At 31.4% G+C, this 16,000-nt stretch overlaps 1 protein-coding gene across 1 annotated transcript in view; it reads right to left on the reverse strand.

Moving 5' to 3' along the window:
- Window positions 1-16,000, reverse strand: part of Elp3 (elongator complex protein 3) — an 84,414-nt gene that overhangs the window by 23,588 nt on the left and 44,826 nt on the right. The window contains exon 11 of the mRNA XM_085824906.1: window positions 2,584-2,777. Within this exon, the coding sequence (XP_085681032.1) occupies window positions 2,584-2,777 (194 nt within the window). The remainder of the gene's footprint in view (window positions 1-2,583; window positions 2,778-16,000) is intronic.

Here is a 16,000-nt window from a genome sequence, read left to right on the forward strand (position 1 = left end):
GAATTAGTATTTATTCGGCGTGTTATTGTGTCTTAATATTTATTTCATTCTGCAATAATGCTCAATTTTATTTATATCATCATATAACAATAAGCTAAACTAAAAAAAATAACCTTAATATAAAGAATATTAGGAAATGAAACATAAAATCTTTGTACAAAAATTTAATTAACTGTCGTAAAGCTTAAAAAATGTACATAACATATTTATTTCATTCTGCAATAATGCTCAACTTTATTTATATCATCATATAATAATAAACTAAACTAAAAAAAATATAACCTTAATTATAAAGAATGTTAGGAAATGAAACACAAAATCTTTGTACAAAAATTTAATTGTCATAAAGCTTAATTTTTTTTTTTAAAGAATATCCTTTTAAGTATCAATAATTTTGAATTTTGATATGTTAATTTAGTAAATCCTTATTTTGATAAGTTATCAAATCTTCCCATTGGTTTCTACATAGTAAGAAATAATAATAATTATGGGATGCAGTACACAAAAAAGTTTAAAAATATGTATGGCTTAACTTTTGACTTAGTATACAATGAAAAAAATAAAAATAAGAGCATATATTAAGTATCTATCATATCTTGTACCAATCAAAATAATTAAGGATACAAAAGTGTTATTCCTGTAGACTAGCACAAATTACACAGTTATACTGTACACTGAGCTCTTGATAAGAAAAATAAATACTAAATTTAAATTTTTGCATTAAATGTAATGATTAAAAAATATTATTTACTTATTAACATAAAATATCAGCTAAAAGCAAACTATTTAAAAGTGATAAGTTGCAGTGTCATGTATAGAGCATAATATTAAAGTTTGACGCACGATTTCTAATGCTATTAAAATTAAAAAAAGAAAACTGTACTTTTCTGTTGATATGGTGCCACATGAATTCTAACTTGATGGCGGCAATCCTAATTACATACAAAACTTCAAAATGAAAATGAAAAAATAACAATTTTATATACAGAAGGTGTCCATACATTTTTGTAATGATTTTGATTTTTCTCCATGATATTATATATTAATTTCAAAATACAAACATGACTGGCATCCAATTGGAATAAGGTTTAATTATTGCCTGCAGCATTAAAAATATTTTCTTTGTAATGTTGCTGAAAAATAAACAATGGATCTAAGGCTATATTTTTGTGCTCTCTGAAGAGAAATGCTCTTATTCGATTATTTTTAAAAATGTGAAAAGCATGGTTTTAATATTTCTGCACGTAAAATAAGTGACATAATTAATATAAGAGGAAAGAAATGTCAAAGTTTACATTTGACTGGGAAAAAGGCAAAAAATGCATACCCAAAGTACAGCTCTTATTAAATCTAAAGTCACATCTCATGTTTTAAAGGAAAATCCAGCCCCCCCAAAGAGCTATTGCAAAATCTTTAAATATCTCTGTAAGAACTGTAAACAAAATTTTAAAATCTGATTTAAGTTAATAAAAAAAAAATGATGTTCATAACCTAATGCCAAAACATGTTTCTCAGCGCAAGACTATGTACAGATTGCTGTATGAAAATTATTTGGCACGTGAAAAATGGAAATTATAGTAACAACTGATGAGGCTTGGATATATTTACCTGATTGCAATAGAAAAAGATCGATTTACTACCAAAAAAGAGGAGAAAAAGACTTAATACATTGGTTCAGAAAAAAACACAAGAAAAGTTTTTCTAATGGAACAAGGAAAGTTCTTCTATTACTAGATTCTCTTATATTGGAAAACTAATAAGGAAAGTAGAATGTCAAAATTAATTTGGATTACTATCAGAAATATGTTTTAATGCTTTTTTTAAAGAAGAAATCCGTCTCTTTATCCAAACAATCTTCACTCTGTTAAGTTCCATCAGGATAAGGCTCCAAGCCATTCCTTTATTACTGTATTTTTTGAAAAAATGAGAAATGAAACTGGAATTGAAGCTATTCCCTTTAAATGCATCCCACTGAAGTCCCCTGATGATTACTGTGCATATGGACTTTTAAAACAAGCTCTTTATAAGTAGCATCCCCAAACATTGGATGAACTCTGCAAGATTGTGAAGGAGAGTGGAATAAAATCAAACTTGATATTTTAAGAAAAGGACTTTTATCTTGGAAATCAGGACATAAAATGATAGTTCAACAAAAGGGCTATAAGATGGCCATATTGAAAAATAAAATTCTAAGATTTGTTTATATATAAATCTTTGCAAAGTCGTTACAAAAATGTGTGAACACCATCGCTGTATAATGTATACAGTTCTTAATATGTGCAATGCCAAGGCTGTGCAATGAAGCAGAAGTTGTGGAATTCTCTAAGCAGAATCAGTTTGCTGTGTACATGGGAAGAACAAAACTGTTCTCACCATGTACACAATGATCGATTTTCACTAGAAGTCTCAAATAATTGCATAAATTTGGCATCACCTACTTTAAACATTATGCACAGCTCTTCATGATGTAATATAACAACATTTGGCAACAAGTGGCCTGTTAATAGAAAAGTAGCTAATAACTGTCACAATTGTTTTTCATTCAAGATACATAATATATTTCAACTAAATAAACTAACTAACCTTTGAACTCTGTATACTCTAGTCCATGGAGGTACAAGTGACAATATTTTTGCAATCAAATCAATCAAAACACTGGGAGGATAACTTTTGTAGCGGCCTGTTTTCCACAGTTCATAAAGTCCAGTTCCTCTAATCACTAGTGTGGGGTATATTTTTAAACCATCACTGCGAAATGCAGGATCTTCAAAAAATTGCTAAAATGCAAGAAATATTTTAATAACAAAAACTACTGAATTTTACATTAAAATTTAGCATATTTGAATTATAGTACAAATTTAAAAAAAAAACATCACTCTTGATCATTATTTTAACTGAATAAAGCATTTTGAATTAAAGGATTCTTAGAAAAAGATGCACAAATGAGATTGACTATTACAATTATACAACTGTAACTGCTGACTTTTCAAGTTGGAATGTTCCTCTTGCTCTATTAAAATCCAGATTTATCAATGTAATTTCAGATTACATCATATTTTGGCTATGCTTTGTTAGCATTGTTAAGTTAGTTCCTCAAAACCAGAAACGTCTGTATAAATCCCAGAGTATTATTATAGCACATTTCTTGATAATTATGACAGAAATTTCCATATGGTTAAACTTGTTTTTTCAAAAAAGTAATTTAACTTTCTGAAGCCGGTTGGTACAGCAGTTGTACCAGGAAAATGACCTTCCTTAACAATGGCTCTGGTACAACTGTTATACCACCCATTCCCTCCCTATTTTAGAGAATCGCCTATCTGTAGATCTCAGGGTGGTCCATTGTCGCTGCTCAGAATAGCCGCTGGCTACGCATTATTTTCCTCTTCTTATCAGTTTGGCTACATTTTGGCAAAAACCGCAGGTTACGTCTCACGCCAATATACTTGAAAATCAAACAGAGGCCATCTCTAATTTTTTTACTACTGACTTGATTCTATGATTAAAACATCAGCGATTTTGCACGCTGTTTAAGCTTACCAGATTTAATGCTTTTTAATCATAGCAAATAAGAATATATTAATTTTTTAGATTTAATGCCCTTCTAGAAAATAGCTAAAACTGCTTTTATTGTTAACTTCCTTTTTATACTTATGACTAATAAGATTTTATTTTGACATTTTTTTGGGAGTGTATAAAAACCTTAAGAACTGTTAACTCTTTCAAAGTGCTTCTATTATACAGGCAATTTTGTCTGATTTATCAGGAGATAAATAAGAGACAATTGAATGCATAATAGTTTTTGTGATTTTCATTTCATTCAATGATGAAATCAATCTTATTCAATGATTCATTCAATCTTATTCATTGAATAAGATTGAATGAATGATTGATTTCATTCAATCTTATACAATGATTTCATTCAATGATTGCTTTCAATGATTTCATTGATTGTAAATTAAATAAAATCAATTTATCTTTAAACCCTCTTTTAGGATGAGATCTGCCAAAAAGTGTTTAAATATAAGTAAAGCTCACGTTACTTCTAAATTGAATCAAAACATCAGTTGCATTGTATAAAATTTCGGCCAGTTTTATTTGCTGAAATTCTGATACTCCTCAAGAGATAAAAATTCAGATTTAATTCAGACAAGTTAATAACAAAAAATCTTTAAAAAAGCTTGTTATTTTGTCTGTAATAAGGTGTATGTCAACTTACTATTAAATGTATGAGAATTAGGATTGGATTACAGAAAAGCACGCGAACGCTATCTGGTTAAAGGGATGGATGCTTTCGTGTAAAACTTTTTTAAGAGAAAATTGCTCGCATTTACGTTCCTGGTGGAAAATTCTACATGCAATCAACCCGTTCTTCGGGTTTGATTGGATTAATTTTGTTCGCTTACTGAATTACATCAAAGCACACGACAATTACCTGTATAAGGGAAGGGATGCCTTCGCGGAGGACTTTCTAAGGGAAGCTGGCTTGCATTTATGTTACACAATAACCATGAATCCAACCCTTAAGCCTGGATTCAAACCCGAGCGAGCTACAAGTGTTCAGCCACCTTTACTGCTCTACTGAAGGGCCCGTAAAAAAAACTGATATAAAGAAAAAGTATTGAATAACCGGTTTAATTTACTAACCTATATTTCTCAATCGACAGTACATAAATTATGCATATGAAGGGGTTATTTGTGAATAAATAAACTGTATTGCACTTTTCTCCACTATTTTATATTACGATGGAATTATTACATTTCAAAGTTATTTCTCATGAATTAATTTTGCTCCATTCATGATTTTTTATATTTTCAAAGAGAAAATTTCACACTTTAAATAAAAAAATACACAAGAAGATACTTTATGCAAAATTTGGCGTAAACGGTTTTCTTAATTTTGCTTTGAAAATATTCCAGGGTAATCGTTTTCATTACTGGAAGAAATATGAAAAACAGATTTACTACATTTCAAGTGTCAACACCTAGTATGTCCTTATTCTTTTGAAAACGTGAAGGATTACTCTTTCTAAAATAAATTAGAAAATATATTATGTGCAAATAGAATATTCGTTGAAAATGAAATAGACTTCAACCTTTGGATATAATGATGGTTTTAGACTAAATTTCTACCTATGAAAAGAAATTGACGTATAATTAATCCTTCATGAACATTTAAAACTGTTCTGAAAAATACTTTTGATGATTGCATGTATAGGTCACAGATTTTTTTTCTCTGCTAACATAAATAAAAGCCAATTTTACAAAGAAAAATTCTCGTTAAAGATATACCTCCTTTGCCTGTGTTGTTTGATTTAGGATCGCAGCGAACATTTATTAGACAAGAGTTGAGTTGCAACAGCCTGATAGTCCAATGTAATATTTGTTAAAGTTAAATGATGAAACGCAACCAATGTATCTCTGATTTTCTTTTTTATATTATAATAACAAAATTATCAAAAAAAAAACAGATTGAAATCTCTGTTATTGTTATGTAAAGCTTTATTATTGCTGTAAGTTCATCTCAAAATCTAATTGTATTGAATCTCATTCTAATCATCTAATGGTAATAAATATTATTATTATTATTTCATTAAATTAGTTATTACCATTATTTTGTTAATGAAAATATGTTATTAAAAATCACGTTCCAGCCTGCAGACTTACAAAGCTAGTTCGTATTTATTATATTTTGTAAAATTTTGTTCTCGTTTTCTAATTTCTAATACGAAAATACAAAATATAAATGAAGAGTGAAAACAAAGTTAAAAAATTCACAAATTATTTACGAGATTGATCAGAAATATTGAGTGAAATATAAGCATTGCATACATTTTGTTCTAAATAAATAGTGCACTGGATGTGCATCAGTACTGCATATTTATTTATGCACTATTTATTTAGAACTTCATTTAAATGAAAGCAAAATAATCATTGAAAAAAACCCAAATCTAGCAACCCATCTACTATCGGACAGCGTCCGACAAACATGTAAATTTTACTGCATCTATGGAGGGGACCTAACGACTTTTCTCATTAGGAAATTCTCAAACAGGGGGCAAAACTGTTTTGGATCGTGCTGGTCTGAAGGCTATATTATGAGAATTTTGGTCCAGTTTTAGAAGGTTAAAAGAGTAAATTAAAGCTTTATTGAATTTACATATGCATGACACATGAATCCTACTTTTAATCTGTGTAAAATAATCAGTGATATTTTATCTAGTCAAAATGCTTAATTAAACCATATTTTACTAAAATATGTTTACTAAATGGCACAGGAATTGAGTGAATGAAGCACCTTTTATCTGCAAACCTTACAGTCATTAGACTACATTATATATCTCTATAAGTTATGCTCCCACTCGCCAACTAGATTTGCCCAGCTCAGTACCAATTTCACATATCTCATGTTTTCATACCTCTTCCTTTGTATCTCCACATACAACTTTTGAATGCTACTGCGAAAAAGAAGTTGTTTCTCGAAAAACTATTTGCCTACAAGAGAGAAGCTGATATATGTATGACTCATAAATAATGTTATATAAATAAAATATTTTATTGTATGTTAAAGGACTTATAAAAGACGAATGCATAAATTATGATTTGCTGTACAAAACTGTAATAATTTTGTAAGCTATGTAACAATATGAAACAACAAAAAAGAAACCATAAAGATTTCACATACCTATATCGGGACTTTGTCCTGGGATGAAATTGCAATATTAATCCAACATAATTACAGAAATTACCAATGTGTTCATGAATTAATGAGATACATTACAAGGAGAAATAACTATTAATAATATGTATCTTCTAACTTTAAACAGGAATGATCTGTTTTAAAGATGAATAAGAAAAACTCAAGCATTTCAACAAAACAGAGAAAAGATTGGCATGGAGTTTGATTTAATATTTAAAATGTTTAATAGTTAATTATTCAATTCAATGAGGAAAAAAAACACCAATATGATACTGAGGGCATTAAAAATTACACATGAGTAGCTAAAATTACACATGAAACACAGAAGTGCCCACCAGAGCATGACTCCAGTACTCAATTTTTTAGATATATCTTAACTGTAGCTGGAGCGCATCAGAACCCTTAAATGACAGGACTCCAACACTTCTTTTATGAAGTAAACTACAATTTTAACAAAAAATTCTTTGGATTTTGAAAAATTTATTTTAACAATAACCTTGAAAATCATTTCTAACTACTAAATGCATGCCTGTTTGTTTCTGGGAAAGTTGAGATGACAGAAAAACCCGCACCCACAAGTCCAGGAAGTGCAATGAATTTATGAGGTTGGGCAAATTTTTTGCTCCCTATCAGTATGGTCATGGTCAGAAAATAATGGACTTTTCTCTCAGTTTTCTCACCTACACATATCTGTTAAAATATCCTGTAGCTAAACTCTTTCACCCAAAAATTCCTTTCCCCATCTCCAGGAATTCATTGCCAGGTCTCCCATCAACCCCCACCCTCAAGATTTTTTTTTGTCCCAAATATCCCATTTTCCAAATCACTTCAAACTGCCCCCTAATGAAAGTGTCATTCCCAATAGCACCTGCTTCCGACTTAATTCAGAAGATTGCTCTGTATTTTTCTACATGTTAAGATGCTCTGTCCTTGAATTTTTCTTACTTCTTTCCAGAAAATATTATAACAGTACTTAAATATTATAACAGTATAAATAACAGTACTTCACATCATATTATTACATATTTATAGGATTATTACTGAACTCAATAACATGTGCGATATTCTAAAATTTTAAGTTATTTAATAGCTACCTACCACCTATTTAAAGCATTTTTAAGATTTTACAAAATAAATTATACAAAATACTTATGCAACACTTGTTTAAGTCCTTTTATTATTAACAATTAATGCAATATATTACAGTACAATATCCGAAATCTGGACTCGTCGGGACTTTGCCGATTCGGCATTTGGGATTTTTCTGAATGTTAGATCCTTAGTTTAAATCTAGTAAGATGGCAGGTAGAAATTATAAATTTAAAAATATGAAATTGTGATTTATGAAATAATGAAGTATTTATGATCAAAATTTACAAAAAAAAAAAAAAAAAAAAAAAAAAAAAAAAGCTTAATATTTATTTGTTTATCTTATTAAACATTTCTTCCAATGTAAGTTGTTTAAGTTGCTTTGTTTTTTGTGCTATACTTTCTCTTTAATTCTGTAGACAGACATAGTCTCTTGTTCAGTTACATTGTTGAAGTCTTGCAACTGCTGTGTCAAGAATTCTAACTAATTTGTCAATCGAAATTTTTTTGTTCTCAGTAACTTCTCTGTCACTTTCTTCACTATCGGTAGGGGTATTTTCTGAATCTAGAGCCATACTACAGATTTCGCCATTCATTAATTGATTGATGATTGAGAATCATTGTCATCACAATGAAAAACTTCTTTTATATCATCTTCATTTACTGTAAAGGCCGTTATTTTCGCGAGGCTTTTCGCGAGCCTGTCGTAATCACGAAAATTTATGTCTTGCGAAATACTTTTTTTTTTTTTCCCCACCTCAAATAATAATACAAATTCAGAAATTTTTCACTTACCTAAAATTTAATGATTTATTGCACAGTTACAAGCTTTTTCTTGACAACTTTCTTATAACTATTTTTTGAATAATACACAACTATATTTCTCAAATATAAAACAATAAAATTAAAAGAAGGCAGCTCATTCACTTAGAATACTATTTATACCAGCTTCTTTGAAGCCATTCAAAATTATCTCATGTTTAGCTTCAATACTGTTAAACATGCGCACAAGCCAAGAAACATGAATCAGTTTTAGTCATGATATTCACAAGTCCACAGATTCTTTTTCCTCTAGCAATTGAAGCTCATTAGAATACCACTCAATAAACTCAGCAAACACTTGAACTCACCATTTACAGTTAAGTCCAAAGGTTGGAGCTCTCCTGTGCAGGAAGCAGGCACCAAAAGACTAGAATAATATTCCTCTTCTCTAGTTCAGTCAGAAAAAGACGATATTGGTGTGCCTTAAAAACATCGAACAATGCTACACCAGGTTGTTCTGGAACTAGGCCGAGAAGCTCTCTCTGCTTGTCGTAATAAGGTACAAGAATATTCTCGATGTATCGAAACATTGTGTCAGTATTACTCCAGTGTGAATCGGTGCACCACACGTCCCAGTCTGCGGGAAATGTAAACTCTGGATGACAATTTGTTGTTTTTCCAGTGAACAACAATTGTGATGGAAGTAGGTTTCCAGCGAGGGAACATGCTAACAAAACATTCATCTCTCTTTTATCTTCCATGCCAGTTACAAACACTTGTTTTGAACTGCATTCTTCCAATGTGTAATTAGATGTAGGCACAAACTTTGCGTTTGTCTGATCAAAGTTAACGAACATCTCAGGGGGAACAACATTTTTGTCAATCAATGTACGAACACGCTTCACGAATTCGTCTCAAATAGCTGGGAAGTCTGGGGATTTGGGAATTTTTCAACTTTCTCAACTTTACTTAGGTAGACTAGAAAAGAAACATGTTAATGTGACAATCAAAATCGTAAAAACAACCTTGTATTTAGCATAGGTATGATGAAACACTCAATCGATTTCGAGGGCAGCTAAAGGTCCCTCCTCATCAAAAGAAAGAAATACCTAAAAAGAAGAAAATAAAGGAGGGGTCACAAAAACACATGGTCCTTATCAGCACTGCACATGGTTATAACTAGATTTTTAATCAGAGTTGCACTGGCCGCCTACTTTTACAGAGCCAGGCTATCTGATCGAGCATGAAAAATTAGTGAAGTTAAAATAGGGAGCGAGGGGCAAATGCACCTTACGCTCAAAATCTGAACTTCAAATAATGGAAAGCAACCACTGAACAGATTTTTATACCCTCTGGTAGTACCAAACGCGAGGAGGTAACGCCATCTATCGGCAAAAATAACTGAATTAAGATAGTAAAATTTTAAAGGCATTAGGAAGGACTGGATTGGACTTCAAATCATTAACTAAACCTGCTAAATCTTTGTGAATGTGAAAAGCCTCAAGAAAATCCAATTCACCTATGGAAGAAGCCTTTTGGATAATTTTTGCAGATCCAAAATCAAAATTATGGTTAAAAGTCCAACTATGATATACTATTGAAGACTTGTTAATTTCACCTTTTCTGACATAACGTTCATGTTCCTTGATATGAAACTTCAACGCTCTTTTCGTTTGGCCGATATATCTTAAACCACATTGACACAATATACTATAAATTCCCCAAGAATTAAAGACAGAAACGCAATCTTTTAGAATCGAAGGGGGAATTTTATTAATAGGGGAGAAACCGACTTGAAAATTGAATTTCTGGAGAATTCGTGCAATTTTATAGCTAACAGAAGGATAAAATAGAAGCACGACAAGGTCATTAATATTATTTCTAACAGTGGAAGGTCTTCTTTGATGGGAATCTGAAAATTTTTTAACGGCTTTATCAATAATCACGGGAGAAAATCCACGGTCAATCGCAACTGATCTCAAATAATTAAGTTTAATGGTAAGCAAAGATTCATAGGAACAAACTTTAGAACTAAAAAAAAAAAATTTTCAGATTCCCATCAAAGAAGACCTTCCACTGTTAGAAATAATATTAATGACGTTGTCGTGCTTCCATTTTATCCTTCTGTTAGCTATAAAATTGCACGGATTCTCCAGAAATTCAATTTTCAAGTCGGTTTCTCCCCTATTAATAAAATTCACCCTTCGATTCTAAAAGATTGCATTTCTGTCTTTAATTCTTGGGGAATTTGAAGTACAAAGGTTAGATATACACAATAGTATATCGTGTCAGTGTGGTTTAAGTTATATCGGCCAAACGAAAAGAGCATTGAAGTTTCGTATCAAGGAACATGAATCTTATGTCAGAAAAGGCAAAATTAACAAGTCTTCAATAGCTTATCATAGTTGGACTTTTAACCATAATTTTGATTTTGGATCTGCAAAATTATCCAAAAGACTTCTTCCATAGGTGAATTGGATTTTCTTGAGGCTTTTCACATTCACAAAGATTTAGCAGGTTTAGTTAATGATTTGAAGTCCAATCCAGTCCTTCCTAATGCCTTTAACATTCTACTATCTTAATTCAGTTATTTATGCCGACAGATGGCGTTACCTCCTCACGTTTGGTACTACCAGAGGGTATAAAAATCCGTTCAGTGGTTGTTTTCCATTATTTGAAGTTCAGATTTTGAGCATAAGGTGCATTTGCCCCTCGCTCCCTATTTTAACTTCGCTAATTTTTCATGCTCGATCAGATAGCCTGGCTCTGTAAAAGTAGGCGGCCAGTGCAACTCTGATTAAAAATCTAGTTATAACCATGTGCAGTGCTGATAAGGACCACGTGTTTCTGTGACTCCTTCTCCTTTATTTTCTTCTTTCTAGGTATTTCTTTCTCCTGATGAGGAGGGACCTTTAGCTGCCCTCGAAATCGATTGTTTCATTATACCTACGTTAAATACAAGGTTGTTTTTATGATTTTGATTTACTTAGGTACTTTTGAAATTTTTCAACTTTCGGTTCTGTTCATATAAAATTCACGAAATTTTCAACTTGCAAAATCACCAATAATATTCATTCTCATCGAAATTTTTTCATTTTCAATAACCTCTCTGTCACTTTTTTCACTATGGAAGCGATACATCGAAACATGCTTTCGCTTTGTAGATCCTTTGGCAGCTCCAGAATCGGAAACTCTTTTTGACATAATCGAAAGTTCAAGCTTACTTTTTATAAAATTGCTCTAACAGTCTGCAAAAAAATAATAAGCCAGATCCAATTAAAAGATTAAGGAACAATGCAATCTGCAACATTAACTGAAAAAGATAATTAGATAATTTTAGCCTAGCTTATAGCGTCCGCTATATATTAAACGTGTATCCGTAAACGTATCGTGCGCAGAAAGTTTGTAGCTTTGAGGTCCGGATTATAGATCATTCCGGATAATGGACATCCGCATTTCAGACTTTGTACTGTAAAATGATGAATACTTTTAAATTTCAAAGATGTAACTTTCTGTTGATACAGAAATTCACACAGATTCTGCAATTTAAGCAATATTCTTAAAGACAACACTTTCAACTTGTGTATCTTATGAAATATTCTACAATACAGCTGAATAGTTTTGCAGTTCAGTTCTGGATAATTCCCGATACTGCTTAATAGTTTCACTTTTAAGGCAATATATTGCTACAGTAGTGTTCATCACATGACTTGCGAATTATGATTTTAATTTATTATATAACCATGTATTTATTATATTGGTTTTGATATTAGCACAAAGGGAAAATATTTTTACATGAGCTATGAAGAACACTGCGGCAATGTGCTCATGATCGACCATATTCTAGATATTACTTAACATAGTCTGAACAGACAAAGCTTTATTACATTTTTTTCAGGAATAAAGAAATAATACTATAATAATTTAGAAGATGAATGTGAATCTGATTTAGAATTTTAATTAAAGTATCAAATTTTTGATTGGGCTGTCTACCTTTGAGGAAAATTGGGTTTTGATTAATTGCAGGGAACATAAAAAGTGTGTGCCTATCAGAAGAGTTCTTTACGTAGGGAGTAAACTCTTTACTGGAAACTGCCTCATCTTCATGCAATGCATATGGAAAATCGCAAATGGTGAATCTTTTACTTAAGAAGTTATGTTGCATGAAAATATGCAAATTTTTCTGTGACTCAATAATTCAAAATTAAGAGTTTTAATCGAGATCAAGTATATTATAGTATTTGCTTTGTAAAAATTTTCCAGTGAGTTACTAAATTGGAGTATTAAAAAAATTTTAACCTGCATTCACCCTTTCCAGCATGCTACTTTTTAAAATTTGAATTTCGACCAAAAAAAAAAAAAAAAAAAAGGTAGGAAGTCTAATCAGGCCTAGAGAAATATACAGGTAAAATTTTGTGAAGATAGTACTTATCGTTTTAATTCTGTAAGTGTTGGGCCCACTAAATAAATAGAGCTTTGAATAGAGTGCTGAAACGAGCATTGCTGGGAAGCGCGTAAAAGAGTAAGAGATTTTGCCTACGATTAAAAATCAATAGATTCTGAATACCGTAGCACAGGATTTCTTAAACTTTTTTCTGTCATGACCCCTTTTTATCACTGAGATTCTTTTGCGACCCCAAGGACCCCATAATATTTACAAAAATTTTGTGGGATCCCCATAAGCATCGAGCAAATCCGACACATGCGTATGTGAAACTGTCAATTTTTTCACTTGTACTGAAATATACTATTGAAGCTTTAGGTCATTAACTTTAATTTATAATTTTAAGACATAGAACAACCTGAAAATTTTAAATAAGTAACAGAGGAAATGACAGCGTCAGATGCAAAGCAAGTAAAATGAACGTTTCTGTTATAAAAAGAATGTGTCGAAACATTTTTCCTTTTTCTTTGTCTGTATTGTCTTATCTTTATCTATTTTCAGATGCATTGTGTACAAATATTTGGTAATTGTAAAATTTTTATAATAATTTAAAGAAATATCAAAACTGCTAAATTTTTTGGCTGCCCCCTGCTGCAGGTTCAGCGACCAACCTGGGAGTCGCAACCCACAGTTTAAGAAACGCTACTGTAGCAAATTTAGCATTACCCAAAGTGTGCCACGGGGAGGCCTGCTACTCACATACCCCTAAAAAAGCTCTCCTTGGTTATATGATGATTACATGCACATAAATGGAAAAAAAGTTTTCATGGTGATAATTTTCGAAAAAAGTGACAAAACCTTTCAAAAGCACAACCCAATATTGCATGTTTTGCTTATGTACCGGAATCCATATTAGATTCACTATCTGAAAGCAATTTGTGTAGTACTTTGAGTGATTTAGAAATGGTCAGCCCTCTTCGATCCATTTGGAAAATAATTAAAAATCTGAATAAAATAAACTAATATTATATCTACAATTAGAAGTTATAAGTTGATATATAAGTATACTTATAAGTATATGTAAAATAAAAAAAAAAATACGATGGCTTTGCTCTTTGCGAACCAGCAACCTTTAATTACTTTTCTACAATTCAGGATTGTCCCCTAACCCAGTACCTGCTAGAACATTCGCGCCTATTACATAACCTCCTCATATAAATGCTGCGTCATAAGTTTTTCTACATTTTTCTAGAAGCTACTCTGTTACATAACCTTTTATATAAATGCTGCGTCATAAGTTCTCCTACACAGATGCCTTCTCGCCTTCGTCCTGCTAACGCTTCCGCTATGCTCCTCTTTATTTGTTAGAACGTTATGATGTATTAAAGTTTAAAGTCAGTCGTATCTAATAGTTCAATTACTGAATAAGTTATTTGATTAACTTCATCTGGAAAAAGTCATCTGCTATAAATTAAAATAAAGATATGCTTGCTGTTAAAAGTGAAAAGTCCTGAGTCGTCATTTTTCTCCGTGTTTCAATCACCCCAGCTTCGTTAACCATCTGCCAGAACGTGTAATGGAATAGCCTCACCATTCGCCCACGATGTGTTGGAATAACTGAAAATATTACAGATTTTAATTAGCAGGCAGGATTTATCCTCTACGTGGGAAAAAAGCTCCTGGATTTATTTATAACGCGCTTCTAAATTCAACAGTGGGTCAAGGACAGTGTGTGATCGTCTGATGCTTGTGCTTCTTTTCCGGCGATTCTTAAGTACTTTCCCTCGTCTCCAAAGTTATGCGTTTTATCAAGTACTTCTAAAGTTATTGATTTTAGTGTTCAAATTGATGTGTATGCGAACTCTTAAATTCAAGATTTTGTGATTGGAATGTTAACACGCTCAAAAACGGCAAAAATGTCAACTGATAAGAAAGAATCCGTAGCTATTGTGGATACAATGAAATTCCAATTCCCTATTTTTGATGGCACAAGTACAAATTTTCCAATAGACAAATATCTTCTATTGTTTGAAGAGAAATGTGCCGCAAAGAACATTCCAGAAAAGGTAAAGAAATTTGTTTTCTCAGAATGTATTAGAGGAGAGGCTTTAGCCCTCTATTTACGTGATTGTTTAGATAAAGACTGGGACAACATAAAGGCTATTTTCGAGACATACTTCACAACATCGGAATCTGTTACTTTTAGTGATTTTGTGTCTTTAAAATACGAGAAATTTAATAATATTGATGTTTATTTTCATAATAAGTTGAAATTAGGAGCCAGCTTGAAACTAACTGATTCCACAATGGTGGAAGCAGTTACGGAAGGACTTCCTGAGTCTCAAAGAATGCTGTTAACAGTGCAAAACATAGACACACCGAAAGACTGGATTACTCTTGCTAGGAAACTGTTTCCAGTTCAGATGCCGTTGGATGGTCTAGGAAATAATAATTATCAATTTGTTTCTCCAAGGCAAACTGTTCCGAGGTGCTATTATCCCAAACCAGTGCAAGCCACTCCTTATCAAAGTTTTCGTAGTGTGAGACCTTTTAATTATCAACAAGTGCAATACCGACCTCTACAGTATGCGTATCGGCCAATTCGATATCCACAATTACCTGCTATTAATTATAACACGGTTCCTAAAAGAGAAGTTAAAAAATTATATTACTTTAAAGTGAATGTCCAAATTGGACAGGAAAAAATTCCCAGTATTATTGATACGGGATCGCAAATTAACGTTTTACCGTTAAAATATTTTAACAAAATTGGTGATAAATTTAGAGAAATTTCATTGAATTCTCATGATAAAATATTTTCAATATCTAGTCAAGTTCATATAGAGAAAATAATCAAAGTAAAGTGTAAAGTAGGTAAAATAGAAAATAATGTGATATTTTATGTAGTAGATTCAAATTTGAATTATTTATTGCTTTCATCACCATGTGTTTCATTATTTAAATTACAATTGAATTTTCATAATTATGAAGTGTATCAGCTTGGAAAACAGGTAAGTAAAAATGTTAAAGTAGACAAGTTTTTCCAAAATAATTATGTATGTAAA

Source organism: Stegodyphus dumicola, chromosome 10 (assembly GCF_044657685.1).
Source record: "Stegodyphus dumicola isolate Sdum_Otavi_A_Nest chromosome 10, ASM4465768v1".
Taxonomy (NCBI): domain Eukaryota; kingdom Metazoa; phylum Arthropoda; class Arachnida; order Araneae; family Eresidae; genus Stegodyphus; species Stegodyphus dumicola.